This window comes from Gymnoscopelus microlampas (assembly GCF_963454915.1).
Source record: "Gymnoscopelus microlampas genome assembly, chromosome: 15".
Lineage (NCBI taxonomy): Eukaryota > Metazoa > Chordata > Actinopteri > Myctophiformes > Myctophidae > Gymnoscopelus > Gymnoscopelus microlampas.
Window position 1 is genome coordinate 26,879,028 of NC_139952.1, and position 21,574 is coordinate 26,900,601.

The following is a 21,574-nucleotide window of genomic DNA, read 5'->3' on the forward strand; positions in this document are numbered from 1 at the left end:
CAGTGTGTGTGCGCCATTAGTGGCTGCAGTGATTCAAGGACTATATACTTGGGCAATGACCCTTGCAGAAACTGCCATATGGCCGGGCAAGTGAGCCATCTATCCTTGCTTGATCTCTGCTGTTCACTGACGCCATGTATCCATTCAAAACCCCTTTAGACCTCCCAGAGATGGAGAAGTAGTTCTGACTCTGCCTCTGGAACCGCATCTATCTAAGATCAAATCCCTAATGGATACATTTTCTCCTGTGTATCTCCTCTATTCCCTCACTGTTCTTTTGTCTATTTTCAGAATAAAGTAAAAATGGGAATGGACTGGCCACTTTCCATGAAAAATAAAAATTCGGCAGAAAGACACAGCGACATTGCACGTACGTGCGTGCCCTGCACTGAGATATTCAATAGCCCTCACCAGCGATCAAGGCCTTGGCAGGAAAAGCCCACATAATGACTTTAACTGGCTGCTTTGCCAGTGTAGTTGTCACAGCATTATGCTGAACCAGCCACATTAGATGCTACATTTCGTGTTCTCATGTTGCTGTGATGCTTGGCACGGGGGTATTTTGTTATCAGGGCTATATTTGGCAGACAGTCTCATCGTTGAGACCCGCAGTAAAAAAATCATAGTCTGATCCTGTTTTTTTCACCACGTATTGCACCTGTATTCGGCTAATATCACCCAAATAGATAAGATGGAGCGTAACGGTAACGCTAGCCTCCTCAGGCTGGAGCATCACCCATTGACTGGGATTGATGAATGCTTAACTGCAGAGCAGTAGTGTGTCGTTAGCTAGTGTTTGTGGGTGTGTGATGATGAGGAGAAGGATGAGGAAGGCTCTCATGAAGGCCATATAAATAGCGTGGACCCAGTCGGCTTAATCCTGGATTAGAGGCTGTGGACATGGGGTCACCCAACGGTCAGGCTGGACTGTTAAGGTAGGGGGACTGACTGAGAATGAATAAGGGAGGCAAATGAGAAATAAGTCCTGTACTGTAAGGCAGTACAAGGCATTTTCATACTAGGCCACAGACCCCCATTTTAAAAGATTTTGTGCCAGGGAGTCAGGGACCCCCATAAGAGTAGACTGCCTAGTACAGAACTGTCTATACTGTATGTGGGAAGATAACATTGGAGAGTGAGACCTATGGTCGGAATAGTAATACTTACACATTCTGTCTTTGGGCTTTTTGCCGGTAAAATAATAGTGAAATTAAACTTTTACTCATTTTGTGGGGACCCCCTGGAACCCCCTGGAACCCCCTCAAGGAACCCTGGGGCTCCCTGGACCCCACGTTGAGAACCACCGATGTAAGGTGAAAGGAGGATAGGAGAGACGGAAGGAGAGCAAGCAGGGATTCTGCAGAAGGACAGGAAAGATGAGGGGGGCAAAGACAATACATGAATATTTAATACGAGCAAGGAAAGAGGAGAGAATGGAAGAAAATAGTCTGGAGAATGGAGAGTGCAGCGCGGAGTCTGTCTGTGATGCAATGCAACGCTTTGTGAGCTTGTAGATTGGCTATTATCAGTGCGGCTGCACTGTCGTACGACAAAGTATAAATCAGGCTTAAGAGGAGGGAAAGGATTAGAACAAGGAAAACCAATGAAAACAATAGGATGTTATGAACAGAACTTAGAGGTCATTGAACAGTAGTCACACACTGAGTTAAGGGTGACGGAGAAGGGGATGAAAGGAGTGAAAAACAGGACAGTGAGAGTTGTAGAAATAGAGTAAAAGAGGGACCTCTGGGAATTAACCTGAAATCTCCAACAAAGTGACACCCACAGACTTAACATAATGATCATACATGTCCTTCGATGACGCCTTAGTGGAGTTAAAGTTGTTAGATCATTCTATAAAACAGAAAATGTGACAGTTGCTCCCCAGACAGTTTAATCTCTGCCAGTTTCCTATATGATACTCTACCTCCACATTTTGATGTCCTTCTCACAGCTGTGAAAAAAAGACTTCCGCACACCCAGTTACTTTACAAGCAGGTGCGTAGGCGACAAAACAGTAGGTGAGATGAATCTGGAAAGATTATACCCTCACACTGCCACTTGCATGTTCAAGAGAAGTTTTATTAAAGTTTCGTCGTGTAGACTTCTCACAGCTGTAAATTCTCACATCCTCAGTGGTGCAATATTTTATCGTAGCACATAATATTGGAAAGTAAAATAAATATAACTTACACTTTGTCACTTTGCTGGACCTGGGTCAAACAGTATCTGCCAACTTGGATACCCGGGTGACAGTTGTTTTGTGACATAAGACAACATCTGTCAACAAGCTTAGACAAACCTGTGGAAGTATTTGAAAATCAAGACACTCTACAAATTGATTAATCTAATTGACATCTAACGAGATGACGGTCTGAGTTATCCTGATATAATAATCCCTCTTTATCTGATGTAATCTCTTCTTATCTTATCTTACTCCAAGCAGGTTAAAACAGACACTCAAGAATGATTTACTCCTCTTGGCAGTTTATAACATACTGTATATGTTAACCGCTGTTCTCTCTGTCTGTCTTTATCTCTCTTTACAACACAGTGACCCCGGGCGTTCAGACGCGAGGCATCACCCTCTCCACTCCCGAGGGCCCAGAGGGCACCCTGCACCACCGCCACCACCACCAGGCCCCACTGTTCCACCCCCATGTCTCCGCCTCCTCCACCGGCCTCTCCCCCGCCCAGAACTGCTGCCTGGAGGCTTCCCCGCCCCACCACTCCCACCGGGGCACACAGCCCCCTAAACACAGCCTCCACCACGTCAACAAGATCCTCCGCGCCAAGAAGCTGCAGAGGCAGGCGAGAACGGGGAACAACGTGGTGAAGAAGAGGGGACCGGGGCGCCCCAGGAAGCATCCCCTGCCCTCGCCGCCTCCCTCACCACCTCCACTCCCTGCTGTCACTGCTGAAGTGGCCCAGGCCAGGCACCGGGACCGAGGAGGGGGAGGGGTAGGGGGAGGTGTAGGGGGAGCAGGAGGAGGTGGTGGAGGTTTGGGAGGAGGCAGAGGGTGGGAGGGGGACACAGTGACAGATGCCATTGAGTCTGTGATCCAGGGCCAGCGCAGGAAAGGCCAGAAGAGGAAGCACTGGGAGGGAGATGGTGAGGAAGAGGAGGGCGAGGACGAGGAGGATGACGGGGAGGATGACGGGGAGGCCGAGGAGACGGAGGAGCAGCTGGTGGACAGAGAGGAGAACCTAGGCGGTCTGGCAGTGAGGTCTAGGGCGTCTGGACCGGCAGGAAGAGTCTGGATCACGCCGGACGAGCTGCAACACTTCAGAGGGTGAGTCTAAAGGTCAATTTATGCTTTGTGAGTGTCGAATGACGCGGTGCACAACAAAAGTGAGTTAGGGAGGACAGGAGCAGCAGAGACTGAGTGTAACGTAATGTTGCGTACTCTGATTGTATAGGAAGACTCCATTACCACAGAGATGCACGAGACTACATCCTCTTCACTGTCACAGATCCCTGTGACAGTGAATCCCTTATGATCGCGTGTTCAACTGTTTGTAGACACACAGGGTAGTTGTGTGAGTGGCCCAGAGAAGAAATTTTCAATCGGCGACATTCCATTTTGCAGCAGTTTCAAAACAGCGTCGCTAAACAGCATTCCACGGCGGAGAAATGCAAAGCAGAGAAATTACCGTTTTTGGGGCGGGACCTAAACAGCAAGCGGACGGAACCGAAAATCTTCGTATTTCCGTATCCGGGTGTGCTACAATGAAATGTGTCACTGCGAGAGATGAAGGACGTTGAGATCTTCTTTTAAAAAAATCTTTTGCAAAATTACGTTTTTTACGTCAGAGGCAGGTTTGGTAATTGGAGAAAAATAAGTTTTTTACGTCAGTGGCAGTGAATGAGTTAACCAAGCCAGCACGCCCACTTTGAATTGACTGTAAGTCCCGACCTGCCAGTCTGCCTCGTTACCATAGCGTTGCTAAGGCGATTTCACGCATCAACCACACCCACACACCCCACGTACGTGGGGTTTGCTGATAGAATTAGGGGGAAGAACAGAGTGTAAAATTAGCTGAAAGGGGTTTTCAGTGTGACAGGTAGTGACTGTGGGACTCTGTTTGAGCAAAACCGTCACAGCAAGCGCTAATCTTAGAACTCAGTGTGATTGTATAAATAGGTTCATTTATCAAAGCTCAGTCAACACCAGAAACCCAGTCACGGTTCTAATTATAGCTCGCTGGAAGGCAAGCCAGACGGCCACTCCTCTCCGGAACGCCCAGGCGCCGTCTCCAGGGAACAAGCTCCGCCCCCCACGTCCATAACCGGCCAACGAGAGAAGAGACCAGCCAGACCTCCAAAGAAGAAGTTCCAGAAGGCGGGGCTTTACTCTGATGTGTACAAGACTGAAGAGTGAGTTTAATCATCAAAAATGTATCAATTAAATGATTTACGTTGAATATTTATTTATTTTGTCGTCTTTACAAACAATTAGTACTATTTAACTACTAATTATATTTCAAGTCTTTATCCCACATTTGATACAATTATTGCATAATAGTATGTTACATATATTTTTATGTCTTCTCTACTATCCACATCTTTGTAGTGCTTCATGCTCTGTTTGTTTCTGTCCTACATCCCTGCAGTCCCCGCAGTCAGCTGCTGCAGCTAAAGAAAGAAAAGCTAGAGTATATACCTGGAGAACACGATTACGGACTCTTCCCTGCTCCCATCCATGTTGGTGAGTCTTGCTGCATCAACAAAATGACCATAATCTGCAAGGATGTGATCAGGTCAGGAACATTAGAAAACATTTGAAAAAACAAGTGATCGGCCAATTGAAATCCATGAAGTAAAATGTTTTTAAAAAAAAGTCACTTATCCAAAGCCACATTTATTATGCTAAATCAAAAATAACTCATAGCTGAAGTTTGTCTTGGTGAAGGAGGAAGAAATCTCTGTTGTCTCCCAGCATTCCTTTCTCACGCACCCAATTATGTTGCATCCTGTCTCCCCGACTCTCCTCTTTCCAGGGAAGTACCTGAGACAGAAGCGCATTGATTTCCAGTTGCCTTACGACATCCTGTGGCTGTGGAAACATGACCAGGTGATCAGTCTTGTCCACTCCTTACGTGTTATTACTGTTTTTCCACTCACTGGGGTAAGAGGAGGGTCGTGTGAGGGCTACAGACTATACATTTGTCTCTTTCTCTTAAACTGTTCGATGCTGACCGCACTCTGTGTGTGTGTGTGTGTGTGTGTGTGTGTGTGTGTGTGTGTGTGTGTGTGTGTGTGTGTGTGTGTGTGTGTGTGTGTGTGTGTGTGTGTGTGTGTGTGTGTGTGCGTGTGTTTTCAGCTCTACAAGAGGCCTGATGTCCCCCTGTATAAAAAGATCAGATCAAGTGAGTAGCCAGTATTGCTCTTGTGTGTTCCACTCGGTAGGTGCCGTTAGCCAGTTCTCAAAACTCTCCAGTTACGTTGGCTCATCAATCAAATATGATTTGTCGAATGGAAAATGCCCTTGAGCAAGACAGTAACCTTAGAGCTGGAGCTGATCCTTGGGCACTGCTCACTGGCTGCCCACTGCTCCTAATAGTTAGGACGGGTTAACCACTTAAGCCCTATACTTTGTTGTATTATGAATAGCGGAAATAGCCAATCTGCAAGCTCACAGTGACACGTTGCGTGTGCTTGTAGATCTACTATGAGACACTATCGTACGAGAATCTAAATCTGTCTTAAAACAGAATCAGCTCGTTGCAAATCTATGGTCTTAACTAGGCTGTAATCCCAGAATATTTGGCAGATTAGAACAACTTCACCTGCCACAACCAAAATGTTCCCAATCTTTGGTTTAGAGGCTATTTATTTGCCCACACTGGATCCAGCTATTAGACAAGAACTTACTTGGTTAACAAAAATGTTAACCAAGTTAAATCCAAATGTTTTAAGGTGCTTCATGTAATAATATACAATACATGATAACGGTGCATTCAAACTATAGAACTGTGTCTTAACTGGTTCTGTTAACAGGTAAATGTAAATGTTTCTAAAAGCACATTGTCCGCCTATCACACCTATCACAGATGTTTATGTGGATGTGAAGCCTCTCTCTGGTTATGAAACAACTACATGTAGCTGCAGACCTCCTGAGGAACATACTGATAAAGGCTGCCTGGACGACTGCCTTAACAGGTACATGCATGCACACACACACACACACACACACGCATGCACGCACACACACAAATGCACAATCACATTCACCTGCACATGCACACCCACAAACACGCACGCACGCACACATGCACGAACATACAAACACATAACAAATTGAGGTTGCTTTCCCCTTGTGAGTGCTGGAAAATTAAGCAGCACTCTGGGAACTTACGTAACTTGTCATTATTCCTATGTTTTTTGTTTTTTTGTGTGTTTCCTTTGCTAAAGGCGAATGTGAATGATGGCAGAACAGACCAGATCATTCTAAGAACGGCCTCACGTTACACTCGACACTTAACTTCATTCTCGCTTCCATCGTCCTCAGGATGAGCTTCGCCGAGTGTTCTCCCAGCACCTGTCCCTGCAGGGAGCAATGTGACAACCAACATATCCAGAGACACGATTGGGTCCAGTGTCTGGAACGGTTCCGTGCCGAGGGTAAGGGCTGGGGCATCCGCACCAAGGAGTCGCTCCGCTCAGGGCAGTTCATCATCGAGTACCTGGGAGAGGTGGTCAGCGAGCACGAGTTCAGGTGAGACAACATGCATGGATCAGTGATGATGGTTTTAGATATTTAAATCCTATATGTTTCATTAACTGGTCCCCCAGGGGTCTATACTTGGCTCCCTCCTTTTCCCCTCTACACCAAATCTCACACCGCGTTGTGTATTTTCGCTGAATGTTTGCCTGATTTTGCGGAATGATCGCCGATTATGTCATGCCCAGAATAAGGGCTCATGTGTTCAAGGTGAATATTGGGCATTAGTCATGTGGGTTGTGTATGGGTGAATAACATTACATTCTCCAAGTATGATAGATACTGATTGTTTTAATAAGCAACATAGAGGATTCAGTGACAATGTACACAAATTATTGTTTATTCTATTTTTCTATGTAGTAACAGGAAAATAATTCACCAAAATCTTCTCTTTGTCTATTGTTTTTCATATAATTAATAACATATAAAACATTGATAGACATTGTTGGATTGTGTAATAAGGAAATGTAGAGGAAAAAAATGTTATTTCTTCAGAAATATATATTTTCCCTTACATGATCTCTCTCTCTCTGTATGTCTCCCCCTTCTTTCTCTTCTTCTCCTCCCATCAGGAGCCGTATGATGGAGCAGTACTATGCCCATAGTGGTAACTACTGTCTGAATCTGGACAGTGGCATGGTGATTGACAGCTATCGCATGGGCAACGAGGCGCGCTTCATCAACCACAGCTGTGAGCCCAACTGTGAAATGCAAAAGTGGTGGGTGTCACTCTTTGTTCTGTTTCCTCTACAGCCTCCTTGTGATGCCTTTGTTTTGGTTTTTTACTAAGTCTTTTCAGGCCTGAGAGCTTGCCATATGATGTTTTGGACAGATGAACACAATGTTGTGTCCCCTCACTAAACCCCAATTGAATAGAATTTGTAAATGTGGCGTTTGTTTTGTTTTAAACTGAAGGGTGGGGTTCTTACTGCATCAGAATACCTGTTGATCACAGAAACGAATACTAAATACACTTTCACATCCTTTCATTTATTGATTGGAATTTAGACTAAGGGGTAAGGGCCCTATCTTGCGCCCAAGTCGCACTACCCACTATTTGGGAATTTAGCATCACCAAGGGGCGTTCCCGTGGCCGAGTTGTGACATCAGCCTTATCCCTAAAACACCTGCGCTACCCGTTACATTATGCATAGGTGTGGTTTGGGCGTTCCATTAATAAAACCAATCAGCGTGCCAGATTGCCTTAGAGCGGGCTGCGCAAGCTGTTATGTCCAGTGCTATCTATGCTCTCTCCCTCTCTGTCGTCCGACATTGATTACCTTGGAATAGAATTATATTTGATACACAGAATTATCACTCACACATTTCTGGTTATAGAGAACTTTAAATTACAGCAATCGTTTGTGTTCTGGATTAATTAAACTGAATGGTATGGTGTGGTTACAGCAAAGGCAGATCAAACCGCATTTTATTGTCTTTGATAAGCTTAACTGGCAACTGCTGATAAAAACACAATGTATTGTTTACACAAGGAATTAACAGTCACACTTTAGTGGATTACAGTAAAATTGTAATGACAATCACATTCAGAATCACTTAATTCAGAAGTGTTGCGCTGTGTCTGCAGCCGCAATGAGAGGCACAGGACAAATCCCGACGTTTTGCATCATAAGCTCTAGCCTTTGATTGTTTTTGAATAAAACCAAAACCATATTTGATACACATAAGTATCACCACATGTTACTGATTATAGAGAATGTTAAATTATTATAATCCGTTCTTGATTTCCTGTGGAATGGATTAATAAAACTGAAGAGTGTGGTTTGGAGTGAATAGCATTGCGCAGCACAAATCATTGTCTTTGAATAGCCTAACATCTTATATAAACACAATTGACACTATGAATTGACACTCTCACTTCTGCTGATTATAGGAAAATAAGAAGCACAGAGATTTGTTGAGAATTAGGAGAATTAGGAGCCCACTCCCGACATTTCCATTGCAGGCGCACTCTACCAAACTTGACATAGCGGGTGGTCTGAAAACCCACTATGCGCTTCCCCATATGTGTGTGGGCAAGATAGCACTTTTAAGGATAGCACAACAACACGCCCATCGGCCACACCTCCAGGCGCAAATAAAGGAGTCGACATAATGTACAGTGGGTAGCGCGGCCGTAAGATGCCGTTTGGGGACAGCGCCAGCTGCCTTGTGCATAATGAACGGGTAGCAGGTAGTGCCAAGGCATAGCACAGCGCGCAAGATAGGGCCCCATATCTTCTGCATCAAGTTAACCAAGTAGGAGATTTCACCTGTATGATGTTTGGGCAGTGTGTGACAAATAACATCTGACCCATGTCTAAATCAACATGTAACATTGTGCACGCTACACTGCCATTTTAAAAGATGTGGCTTCTCGTATGCATTTCTTTGTGTATTGCCCTTAACGCTGCAGGTGTACGATGATCATAAATGAGAGTGTTAACCTCCTCTCGTCATTAGTGGAGGTTTGCGGTCGTAATGTGATCCAATCACCTTGGCTCCTCTCAGCCAGCGGACAAAGTCCTAAATGATTTTAACGTCCACAGTCCAGGGCAAACCAATTGACTGGTTTCTAGGCAGGGTCAGGACCCTGCCCTTGGCCAGGTTAAATCCACAGTCAACAGAGACCAGGTTAAGTAGGCGTCTCCACTGCCAGGCAACAACAACAACAACAAGACCTGCTTTGCCATTGTTTTGCCATTGTGTAGGAGAATGGTTGTAGCTAGCGCTGTGTTGCTAGCGTTTAACCCCAGAGGGGCTGAACACAGACAGCTAACGACCACAGAGACCTGCTACTCTGCCCTGCAGCATGCACCAGCCTGCAATGTAGGACACAGCTCTAGCAACCACACACACACACACTCCATGTTCATGTGTGTGTGTCCACGCACCAAGTGGATGTAAGTGCGTGTTAAGTCTATGTGTGCGTTTTGTTTGTGTGTGCGTGGGTGTGGGTGTGGGTGTGCATGAAGTGTACTGAGGCTTGCCTACAGGAACAGATTGTGTAGCACACGTGTCAGACAACAGCCTGCTTTTCTGTTTACGATGTTTGCCTATGTGTGTGTTGTGTGTCGTGTGTACGTGGCATGCATGTGCTAGTGCGCGCGTACACCAGAATGTGTGCCCGAAATAAAAGCTTGTACAAGGATGGAGGATTTTGGGGCACAAAGCATGGCGAGTCATTCATCTTGTCATAGAAGAGCGATTACATGAAGCAAGGCCTCAGATACAGCTGTAGAGCGGTAGATGAGGTGCTGAAGCAGCATTTTGCACCTATAGAAGGAATAAATTATAAAGACACCCGGGCAAATAGAATAATGTTCTTCTCTTCTGGGCAGAGAGTGGCAAAAAAGAAATGAAGTGCTCCTTGAGTCTAACAGGAGGAGCAATGAAGTGACAGACTGACTGATGAAATCCCGTTGAACAAAAGCCAAGGAAAATACAGCCCAGCCTCTTTATCCAAAATGTTAAATCGTGGCTGTATTTAGGTTGGCTATCTAGGAATAAACAAACTCACAGGGAATGGAGACATCATGTATTGTATTGTTTTGTAGAAAAATAACCTAGTTAACCACTTAAGCCCTATCTTGGATGGATGGGTGGATGATTTTATCTTGACATTGAACACAATTATACAACAAAGTTATCTTGATGGCATCAATCCAATGCAAAAAGAGCGATAGAATGCATAGATGTTAGATAGATGGTAGCAGCATAGGTACTAATAAATAAGGAATAAAATGTCAGGTCTGGCGGGGCGGGGTTAGGTGGGGTGTGCTATCACTTGCATTTAGAGTTCAACAAAATAATAACTGAGGGGAAAAAGCTGTTCCTGGATTGGGTGGATGAGGTCTTGAGACATCTATAGCCCTTTCACCTCTGTGAGTGGAGGGGGCCTTAGACTGACAGCGTTGTTGGTAGATAGACTCGATTGATGGTAGTGAAGAGCCTATGATACGCTGAGCAGTTTTCACCACCCTCTGCAGTGATTTCCGCTCAGTACAATTTCCATACCAAGCTGTGATGCAGTAGATGAGGGTACTTTCAATGGTACAGCGGTAAAAGTTTTCAAGAGTCAGTTGAGAATGTAAGATAGTTTGACTTTCCTCAATTTCCTCACGAAAAAGAGACGCTGGTTAAATTTGATGCAGGTGACACGCTCCACCTCCACCCCAACGATGAGGATAGCAGCATGCTGCCCTCGGCTATTCAAAAATAGCTGCTTACAGCGTGTTGATGTTGTGAGCTTGTAGATCTGCTACTTTTTTAAAGATTTTGAAAATTTAGCCTATAATGACATGCCCAAAAATAGGGACACCACGTTGGTAGCTGTGAACAGTATTCCTTTTACTTTTTCTGTTCTTGTTAATCGTTTCTCTCTCTCTCTCTCTCTCTCTCTCTCTCTCTCTCTCTCTCTCTCTCTCTTATCTCTCTCTTCGTTCTCTCTATCTCCGTCTCACTCTCTGCATCTGTGTGTTCCTGTGTCTTGGGCTGTCCGTCTCTGATTACTTGTGTGTCTGTGATGTGTCTGTCTGTCTCCAGGTCAGTGAATGGTGTGTATAGAATCGGTTTGTTTGCCCTAAAGGAGATGAACAGTGGCACTGAACTCACCTACGACTACAACTTCCATTCCTTCAACACAGAGGAACAGGTGAGGCAACTCTCAGATAACACACACACACACACACACACACACACACACACACACACACACACACACACACACACACACACACACACACACACACACACACACACACACACACACACACACACACACACACACACACACACACACACACACACACACACACACACACACACACACACACACACTGCGGGCCAGTAACCAGGATACTCAGATTACTCTAATCTGAATCCCAATGCTTTTGGAGGGGAAAAAAGAAAGGTTTACGTTTATGTTAATAAGATAATTGTTTGAAGGGTAAATTATCATTATTATTATTAAGATTCAGGGTTGATAGTAGGGTTCATTGATAATGTTTATATCGTTCTAATGACTTATAAATAGAAATAAAGTGTTAATCTAATTGCATAATTGCATTTGTCAAACAATCATGATTAACTTTAAGGACAACTTTGCCAGTTTTTGACCTGAATAAAATGTGACATAACACTTCCAGATACGTTCTGTGTATCTAGAGATCGCAAATGACACATTTTATATAGAATTGGATACATGGATTGGATGGTCCAAAGTGTCTCCAGACTTCCAATTCGTGACTTGCCATAACTTGTTCCCTCTGGTTTTTCGACCCTCTGTTTCTACTTTACAGCAAGTGTGTAAGTGCGGTTCTGAAGGCTGTCGAGGAATCATTGGCGGGAAGAGCCAGCGAATCAACGGCCTGCCGGGCAAAGCAGGCGGGACTCGGCGACTCGGCCGTCTGAAGGAGAAACGAAAGTCCAAACACCAACTCAAAAAACGAGTGAGTGACAAAGAGCCAGAGTAAGATAGTGTTGGAAGCAAAGGCTGCCTGTGGTAGAATTACTGGTCAGAAAATAGTTTTAACAGTTTGAAGGAAAAACACTCACAGATTGAACTGAGAGAAAACTGAAACCATTTTACACATGGAAAACCACTTGTTAGTAATCCTTGTCCGCTTTAAAAATAAATCTGTTGCTCTATTCCAAAATAGCGACCAATCAGTCATTAATGACCCTCATTTGTTGAAAGGCAGACTGTTGTTTTTGTCAGTTACCGGCTGGTTAGAAAAATGAGCCAAGTCCTTTTTGGCTTTGTTGAAACTCAGGTGCATTGTGTATGTAGGGCATCAGTGTTCCTTTGTCTCTGAGGAACTCTTATTGGGGCACAAGGTTTCTAAAAATGTGACACAAAGAACTTAAAGGGCCATGCCGCTTAATTTTAGCTTTGAAATATGATATTGTTGTTCCGGAGGACATCAGAGTACAGCCACCAGTCTGTGATGTTATACTTTACTTTATGTGTGTGTGTGTGTGTGTGTGTGTGTGTGGGTGTGGGTGTGGGTGTGGGTGTGTGTGCACGCACATGCATGTGTGTATATATATAACCAGTAAAGACAGAATTTTCTTGAGAAAAAGCATAAATACACTTAAAAAGTCTGATCAGATGTGTATTTAAAGATTTAAAGGAAAACTGTATCAGTCAAACACATGATGCAGATACATGGGGCTGGAGAGTATGTGGTTGCTTACTAAGACAAACGGTTGTGGCTCTGGCTCATCTTGTTTCTGATTTATTTCTTGCCAGCACCTCTTATCCCACAGTACATGCTTAATGTCACTTTAAAAAAAAACATTTTACACAATATGAATACAATAGATGAGCTGTGCAAGGAACAGAGGGTCCGGTCTGGAATCAGTGTTTACTTACTAGTTCTGACATGACAGCACTGCCAAAATATAAACCTCAGACATAAAACAAAAGGAAAACCTTGTACAATTCCTCAAAGTCAATGAAGCAGCTCTGGGCTATTATTTTATTTTGTTTTGTTTATTGTAGTTCATGTTTTCTGGTGGTGCTGTGATGGAAAGAACTGATCTTCAAGCTAACAACGCATCAGACTGTGACACATTAACATGGAGATCAGTTCTTGCCAGCAAGCAACACGTTTGTGAGTATACATTAGGCAGAATGGTGTATAGTGACCTCTGAACTGTTGTCTCTAACCCTTTGTCTGTCTCTCTCTAGGAAGAAGAGTCAAGTGACAGCAGCAAGTTTTACCCTCACCTCATGAAACCCATGTCCAACAGAGAAAGGTACCCCCCCCCTCACACACACACACACACACACACACACACACACACACACACACACACACACACACACACACACACACACACACACACACACACGTATCACTATCTAAAAGGAGACTGAAGGCCCGTTCATAGTCCCTAGATGTGTCTTAACGTGCATCATGGGGGTGAGGCATTCCGTCCGTTCTTTACGGACACATACATGGTTAGCTCACGTGAGAGATTGCGCGTACCCAATGTTGCCATGTCTGCTTATTATAAGCGACTTTGGGCTTATTCTTCTGTATAGTTGCTTGTAAACAAACAAGCAATTTTTTATTGGTGGTTGCGGTTTTATTTGGTCTTGTTTCTAAAGTGTACTTGCTTATTTGGGCCAATTATTATTTAAACCAGTGATTCTCAAATATATATTGTAGATCTGCTATTTTCATATGCAGTGGTGTAAAGTAACTAAGTACATTTACTTAAGTACTGTACTTAAGTAAAATTTTGAGGTAATTGTACTTTACTTGAGTATTTCCAATTTCCAATACTTTTACTTTTACTCCACTACATCTCAGAGGCAAATATTGTACTTTTACTCCACTACAATTATTTGAAAACTTTAGTTACTAGTTACTTTTCAGATATAAATGATGATATTATGAAACATACATTAACCACTTTAGCCCAATTTTATACATAGGCTATTTTCAAACATTTTTGTACTTTTACTTTTGGTACTTTAAGTACATTCTGATACCAATACTTTTGTACTTTTACTCAAGTACATTTTTCATTCCAACTCCAATTTTTTTTACTTGTAACAGAGTACTTCTGCATTGGAGTAGTGATACTTTTACTTAAGTAAAACATTTGAGTACTTTTTCCACCACTGTTCATGTGTGGCCTAGTCGATTCTTTTGGGCTTGTTTTCATAGACCTGGTTACTTATTTCTCTCACAAAATCTGGCAACCGGTTGTGTCACGCTGCAATGTTATGAAACTAGCATTGTAGCCCAGTGGTACAACAGGCAAAACGTAGAGAACGTCCGTCGGGCTGACGGTGAACGTCAGCCCGACGGACGGAACAACTGGAGCCTTAAGTGACGGAGGGGGAGTAAAAAACGACAACGCAAGGAGCGCTGGCGCTCGTTACGTATCCTTACGTCCGACTATGAATGATACTTAAATCTTTCATTAAAGGTGCCATTTTCTTTAATTTTGGGGGTATTTGTAACCCAACGTAAGCCTAATCCTAACCCTAAATTGTAATAAGCTATTTAAAAAGTTTTTTTTGTCTAGTCTGTAATATCCTGGAGAGGACATTAGGTCCCCAAGTGGATAGTAATACAAGTACACATACACACACACACACACACGCGCACACGCACACGCACACGCACACGCACACACGCACACACGCACACACCCACACCCAAACACCACTAAACAGGAAGTATAGGTTGAAGTGTTACAGAGTCCTGAAACCAAATGCTTTGGCTCAGTTTTCTACAACAGCAACAGCCAAGTAGTCTGCGAGCTAACTAGAGCTCTAAATTCGAACAAGGTTCCTACCCTACATCAGTGTTGATTTTGACAGCAGATTTTGATTGCCTTTTAGTCATAGTCTTTTGAATAAAATTCCATTTAGTTTTAGTCATATTTTAGTAATCTGAAAGGTTTTAGTTTTAGTCGAGTTTTAGTCGACTAAATATCACAAGATTACAGTCGACTAAATCTACAGTTGATTTAGTCGACTAAAATGTATTTTGGCGGCCCTTGATGGTGTCGTAATTGCTGATTTTACACTTGGTTGTATCCTGAAAATAGCAGATCTACAAGCTCACAACGTGTCGCAGCGGTGAGCTTGTAGATCTGCTATTTTCAGAGCGCAACACCCGAGCTCAACCAAACATAAAATGACTTGTCTTAGTTCTACTGGATCTCTTCTCCACTAGTCCCTCCCTTACATTTTAGTCTAGTTTTTATTTGTTGACGAAATTGTCAATACATTTAGTCATAGTTTTAGTCATCATAGCTTAGTTTTATTTAGTTTTCGTCAGTGAAAAAAGGTAGTCGACGAACATTTTCGAAATCAACACTGCCCAGCATGTGGAAAGGTTTTGATTGATTGACTGATTGATTGACTGACTGATTGATGGCAGTCTGAATTCTACTTCAGTCTTATATGGATGTACTGTACAGTATATGTACAGTGTACCGTTCACATGCTTGCACAGACAGACTGCATCACCTCACACATATACGTACGTACATCCATATGAATGAATACAGTGCTTTAACAGAGTTCTGGGTTGTCTGGCCCTGTCAGGAACTTTGTGCTGAAGCATCGAGTGTTCCTCCTGAGGAACTGGGAGAAGATGAGAGAGAAGCAGGAGCTGCTGAAGAGAGAAGGGGAGAGAGAGAGAGACGCCAGCAGCCTGTCTGTCTACACCCGCTGGGGAGGGGTCATCCGAGACGATGGCAACATCAAATCAGGTGTGTGGGAGTGTGTGAACGCAGAAGAGTGGCTGTGGCTGTAGCAGGAGAGGCCGTCTGGTGATCAGAAGGTCAATCGCTCACCTCCAGGGCCGCCCAGTCGAAGTGTCGAAGTGTCCCTGAGCAAGACACTTAAAATCCCTAACTGCTCCCCGGGCGCCATGTTAATTTCACTTCCCCATAGCTTCTAATAGTTAAAGTGGGTTAAATACAGAGGACAGATTTCATGTATGTGCAAATGCATACCCCCAAACAACTAAAGGAGACAATTAGTTTTTTAAGAGGGTAAATGAAATGAAATGACTTATACTTGTTTATATTTTTCTGAATTAAGAATAAATACATTTTCTTCTAAATTAATAAGATTTAGATATTCCAGTCTATGAGAAGAAGTGTAATTTTGTTGTAATAACTTTTGCTCTGTTACAATGACACAGCGTTATTGTAGTGACTGTAAGGAAGTAGCAGAACAGATGAACGGATGGGCGCGTTGCCTTCATAAAGTACCAGTTTATACATCAGCGTTTCTTGTGGTTTCCAGACGTGTTCCTGACTCAGTTCTCAGCACTGCAGACCTCCAGGTCTGTGCGCACACGGCGCCTGGCTGCTGCCGAAGAGAACACAGAGGTGACGCGCACGGCTCGCCTGGCACACATCTTCAAGGAAATCTGTGACATGATCACCAGTTACAAGGGTCAGTTCACACACCAAGCAAAAGAATGAAGCCCTCCATTAATATACCTGAAAAAATATGTTTTTGAGGACTTTTCTCTGCAGGAAATGTACATGCGGTTTACGGCTATTCCTGTTGTCATGCGGTCTCAGAGCATGTGGTTGTTGGTTGGTTGTGTACGCTGCCCTCTGTAGGTTACAAGAAGTGCCAGTCATTTCTCTCGTGTGTTTAAACTGTAGTCATATTACCTCCACGGTATTTCTGCTGCTGCCATGTAACTTGACTTTGAGCGTCTCAATGAAAGGCATGTAGGCTGAATGTAAACACGCGTAGCAGCCGTTAACATAAACACTTCAGTATGAGGACGGTATATTGGGGTGCGGCTAACAACCATGAAACCTCAGAGGGCAAGATTCCTCTTTTAACTTTTAATGAGTACATTCGTTTGAACACACCTAAAATGAACCTGACATTTTATACTGTTTACTTTAGTTAAAATAATGCTATTTTACCAACAATAGAATTAAACCTGCCAGAGAGGCTGGTTGTAATTTACTAACCATAACCAGGCTGTTGTTAGATATTATTATTATATTAGATATTTTCATAGGAATTGTAAAAAATATATATATTTAAATACAGTATAATTAGATAATATAACTAAGTCCTTGTTTTTTATTTTGTCTGCACAAATGCAATTATCTATATTTTTTATAATTCTACAACAGTTTTTCATCCCTCTGTTTTATCATTGAGCGGTTAAACTAGACTAAACGTTCCATTACAACTCTAAATTCCTTTCCTACTCTGACCTCCAAACCTCACTGGTCCGTCAGTCAGCATTTCTCCTTCTCTTCACTGTGTAACGATGCACTGTGATTTAAAAATAATGACATTGTGTTGACAGGAAATTCATTCTTTCTCTCTGACCACAGACTCAGCTGGGCAGACGCTGGCCGCTCCACTGGTGAACCTCCCATCTAGGAAGAGGTAAGAATGTATCTCAAACCCACGCACTGGTCAAGGAATGAACAAAGCTTTTGAATTCTGACAGAATGTTAAGTTAAGCAGTACCAAACAGCAGACAAACACAGTTAGAAACCTCAAAGGAAACTGTTTTGACAGGACTTTAGTGCAAGCAAAGACAAGTTAAAATAAATCTTGGCTGTTTATCAACTGTTTTGTGCTATGTGATCTTTCAAGACATACTTATATTATTATATTCAACCTGATTGTGTCCTACTCAATCAGAGTACATACTGTCAAAACTGCTCCTGTTAATCATTAACTTTCAGACATTTTCCAATTACAACAGCGTTGAGATGAATGGTTCTGACATTTACCATAATAAACAGCAACTGACTGTGTGTTATTATTAGGAACAGTCAGTACTATGAGAAAGTGTCTGATCCTCTGGACCTCAGCACCATCGAGAAGCAGATCCTTACTGGCCACTATAAGACGGTGGAGGCCTTCGACACCGACATGCTCAAAGTGTTCCGCAACGCAGAGGTGGGTGGTTCTCCACCACACATGCACGCTCTGTCACACACATAAGACAGAGACACAGCTCTCAGATCGGCTATATTGTCATGCCTGCTGTTCCTCTACACACAGACCCTCTGATTTACAAGTGTATTGAGTCTGGCTTAGTTTAAACGAGCGCCACTTGAAAAACCTCTCTGGGGCACTTGGTCTTAAGGTCACAGAGGTCTTAAGTGGACCTTTAAATTAGGATAACCTTTTTTTGTTTAAAGAAAAAAAGACACTTATTTGTCAAGGAAATATTTTATTGTTGGGTTGAGATGTATTGGTGCTACCTTTTTTGTTTGGCTAGCTTGTTCAACTGTTTTTTTCTCACCCCCTTGAAGAGCTAAGAAACCCTAGGCTGATTTAAGTAGTTTGTTTTCTGGTATCTGGTTTATGTTAAAAACTACAGACGGGTAAAAACATGGCAGGCTGCATAAGTCTGACCGTGATGTAAGCAACACAGCTGCAGCTATCAAAATTCATAATGGGTGTGTTATATTTAGGTGTGCCAATGTGCAAGCATTGACAATACTGTTTACTACTGTCTACTCTATACTTTGGCATACCTATGGCTTTGGGCGCCCCTAAATCTAACACCTATTTACCCTTCTGAAGTTTTTAACCTGTTCAGGAAGTTCCATTATTTTTTCCAGCAGCTTTCCGCAATGCCCTCAGCTCAGATAATTTTCATTGGATAGTCTTTCATGGGATAGTGCCCCCCCCCACACCCCAGGCAAGCCCGGGGACATGTGGCCAGATGCACATTCTTGTCGGCTTGTGTTTGTGCATCTTGTCAAGCTGTGCTAAACTTAGCTATCTACGTTGAATGTTGACAAGGTTTTTGAACCAAAAATACTTTTCATATATTCAAGTACTATGTGCAATTTCGAAATACTAGCCCGTGGGCACTCGCTCGCCTAAATGCTCGCATGGGCATGCCTCACGAGCCTCAAGCCCTCGTTGTCGCCGCAGCTGCCTTGTTGTCAAATGATGTAGAAAGTCTTACATTTGTTATAAAAAAATACTTTATTTTTCAATACATTCAAATGTTATGTTAGCTAACATTAGCACACTAGCTGGCTAAATAATGTAAACAGCCGTCAATCCAGAGTGCCACTGCCTTGTTGTTTAGAAGCGTACACAGTGAACCGAGGGTGGGCGGTGCTATCCAATGAAGTGCTGTCCAGTTAAAATCTCTTGGGGTGTGGCCTTTGCTAAAAGCTGTTGGAAAAAAGAAAAAATAGACTTAGGATTTCATGCCCCTTTAACACTGGTCACATCCCAGTGGAGTAGTGGGAAGCTCCCCTCAAAGACTCAGTGACAGAATGATGAATACATAGTTTTAATGCTGGGGGCTTGTCTAGTATGGTGTATATGGTATGTAATACAGTGTCCCTTTTGCACTGTGAGGTTCTTTTGTTCCTTAGCACCTGTCAATATTTAGTTTAATGTGTCTGCAGCTAGCCCAGTATGTCCGCCTGCAGCTGTGCCACTGAGACAAATTTAATTTCAAACTGAGGTCTCCACCACTGAAAGAAATCAACAGCTGGTCTTACAAGATGATTGCAGCTGTGAAAGCAAAAGCAGATTATATTAGTTACTATTATAGTTACAATTGTGCTTAAGAGCTTTGAGTAAAACAACTTTAAAATAGTCACACGATGAGTTCACATGCTTTCACGACACACTAACCCTCCTAACTGGAGATTTTTAATGATGTCCTACCATTTTATATTAAAACACATTCAACATGGAATCCCTATTTTGGGCATGTCATTATTTTCCCCAAAAATTGAAGATTGAGGAAATGGCAGATTCGCAGGTTCACAAAGCTTGTAGGTCAGCTATTTTTGCATGATGCGGTCGTACAACAAAGTATAAAATAGTCCTTAAGTGGTTAACATTATATAAAAATGACTTAATTTGTTTCAGAAATACTATGGCAGGAAGTCATCTGTGGGTAGGGACGTGTGTCGGCTAAGGAAGGCGTACTACAGCGCCCGGCACGAAGCTGCTGTCCAGATTGATGAGATCGTGGGCGAGACCGCCAGTGAGGCTGACAGCTCTGATTCGCTGGAGCGTGACCACGCCCACCACCACCATCATCATGGTGGGGGAGGGCCCGGGTCCCACGACAAAGACGACGATGTCATCCGTTGTATCTGTGGAATGTACAAGGATGAGGGACTCATGATCCAATGTGAAAAGTGCATGGTAAGGATTGTCTTTCTAAGGGAGACAGTGTTGGGGGAGACAAACAGTAGGAAATCCAGGGTCCCCACGGTCATGAAATTCCTGGAAATATTTTGAAATTAAAAAAAAAAAAATCCAGTACTGGAAAAGGTTTGAAATTGATCAAACATCATCAAAGGTCCTGGAATTTATCAAGGGTCCTGGAAAAATATTTGGCTATGCATTGTTTTTGGCTATTGATTTTGTTAAAACAAAACATTTTCATAAACATGAATAATATTACACGAAATATGTAACATAAGTAGTTTTTCGCCGAACGGGCTGTGTGACGGCAGCCTAATGTATGTCTAAAACTTTATTTTTGCTACACTGCCTATCTTTGGGCATTCTACATAGGAGTAAGAGACACATTATTGCGCCGAATGATTGTTATATAGGCCTGGAAATTGGGCTAAATATTCTGGAAAAGTTTTGGAAAAGTTTTGGAAATTCATTGCTAAAAATGTGTGGGGACCCTGGAAATCTGAGAGGTAGACAATGTAGGAGATATAGAGAGTAGGAAAGCTAAAAAGGAGACAGTGTAAAAGAAACACAGTAGGAAAGCTGAGAGGGACACAGTGTAGGAGAGACAGACAGAAAGAAAACTAAGAGGGAGAGACAGGCGTGTAGGGGAGACAGGCAGTTGGAAAGCTGAGAGAGAGACAGTATAGGAAAGACAGACAGTAGGAAATGTGAAAGGGAGAGAGTGTAGGAGACAGACCGTATAGTATAGAAATAGAGCTTCAGGCAGGGTTCAACTAGGTTGGTAGTGGCACTCAGTAGACAAGTAAACCATTTCAACATCTATGGCCACAAAAACAAACCTTTTGCCTATTGGCCATTGTGGCTGGTAGGGTCTTTATCAACCACATATGAAGTGTAAAACAAACAAAAGCTTTCTCTGAACTGCTCTGGAGTCACAATAGCAAATAGAGCAGCAGACAGGACAGTTGTGCACTCTTAAGATCCTTTATGTTTTTGGTATTTATTTAGACTAGACCATACCCGGTCGACGCATCCGTGGGGGGATATGCGCACATGATCTGGCAACCCGGGAGGCAGTTCGTCCCATAGCCAGCGGGGCCATCCCACAGCTGGGCAGCCCCGTAACCATGGCGACATTCTTGTACACATAAACGCTAATAAGAAGCTGAGATTTGATGAAATTGAA

General features: G+C 43.1%; 1 protein-coding gene across 2 annotated transcripts in view; it reads left to right on the plus strand.

Moving 5' to 3' along the window:
- The window catches only part of ash1l (ash1 (absent, small, or homeotic)-like), a 43,595-nt gene that overhangs the window by 13,236 nt on the left and 8,785 nt on the right, over positions 1-21,574 (plus strand). Inside the window, exons 5-21 of one of the 2 annotated variants that reach the window (XM_084079665.1) lie at positions 2,555-3,293; positions 4,202-4,378; positions 4,615-4,709; positions 5,002-5,075; positions 5,325-5,370; positions 6,055-6,163; positions 6,513-6,719; positions 7,298-7,444; positions 11,271-11,379; positions 12,026-12,175; positions 13,420-13,487; positions 15,802-15,968; positions 16,510-16,662; positions 17,577-17,631; positions 18,021-18,153; positions 20,104-20,445; positions 20,893-21,343. In XM_084079665.1, the coding sequence (XP_083935791.1) occupies positions 2,555-3,293; positions 4,202-4,378; positions 4,615-4,709; positions 5,002-5,075; positions 5,325-5,370; positions 6,055-6,163; positions 6,513-6,719; positions 7,298-7,444; positions 11,271-11,379; positions 12,026-12,175; positions 13,420-13,487; positions 15,802-15,968; positions 16,510-16,662; positions 17,577-17,631; positions 18,021-18,153; positions 20,104-20,445; positions 20,893-20,898 (2,777 nt within the window). In that variant the 3' untranslated portion in view covers positions 20,899-21,343. Of the gene's footprint in view, positions 1-2,554; positions 3,294-4,201; positions 4,379-4,614; positions 4,710-5,001; positions 5,076-5,324; positions 5,371-6,054; positions 6,164-6,512; positions 6,720-7,297; positions 7,445-11,270; positions 11,380-12,025; positions 12,176-13,419; positions 13,488-15,801; positions 15,969-16,509; positions 16,663-17,576; positions 17,632-18,020; positions 18,154-20,103; positions 20,446-20,892; positions 21,344-21,574 lie in introns of those variants that run through there. The other variant, XM_084079664.1, reaches the window with a different exon arrangement.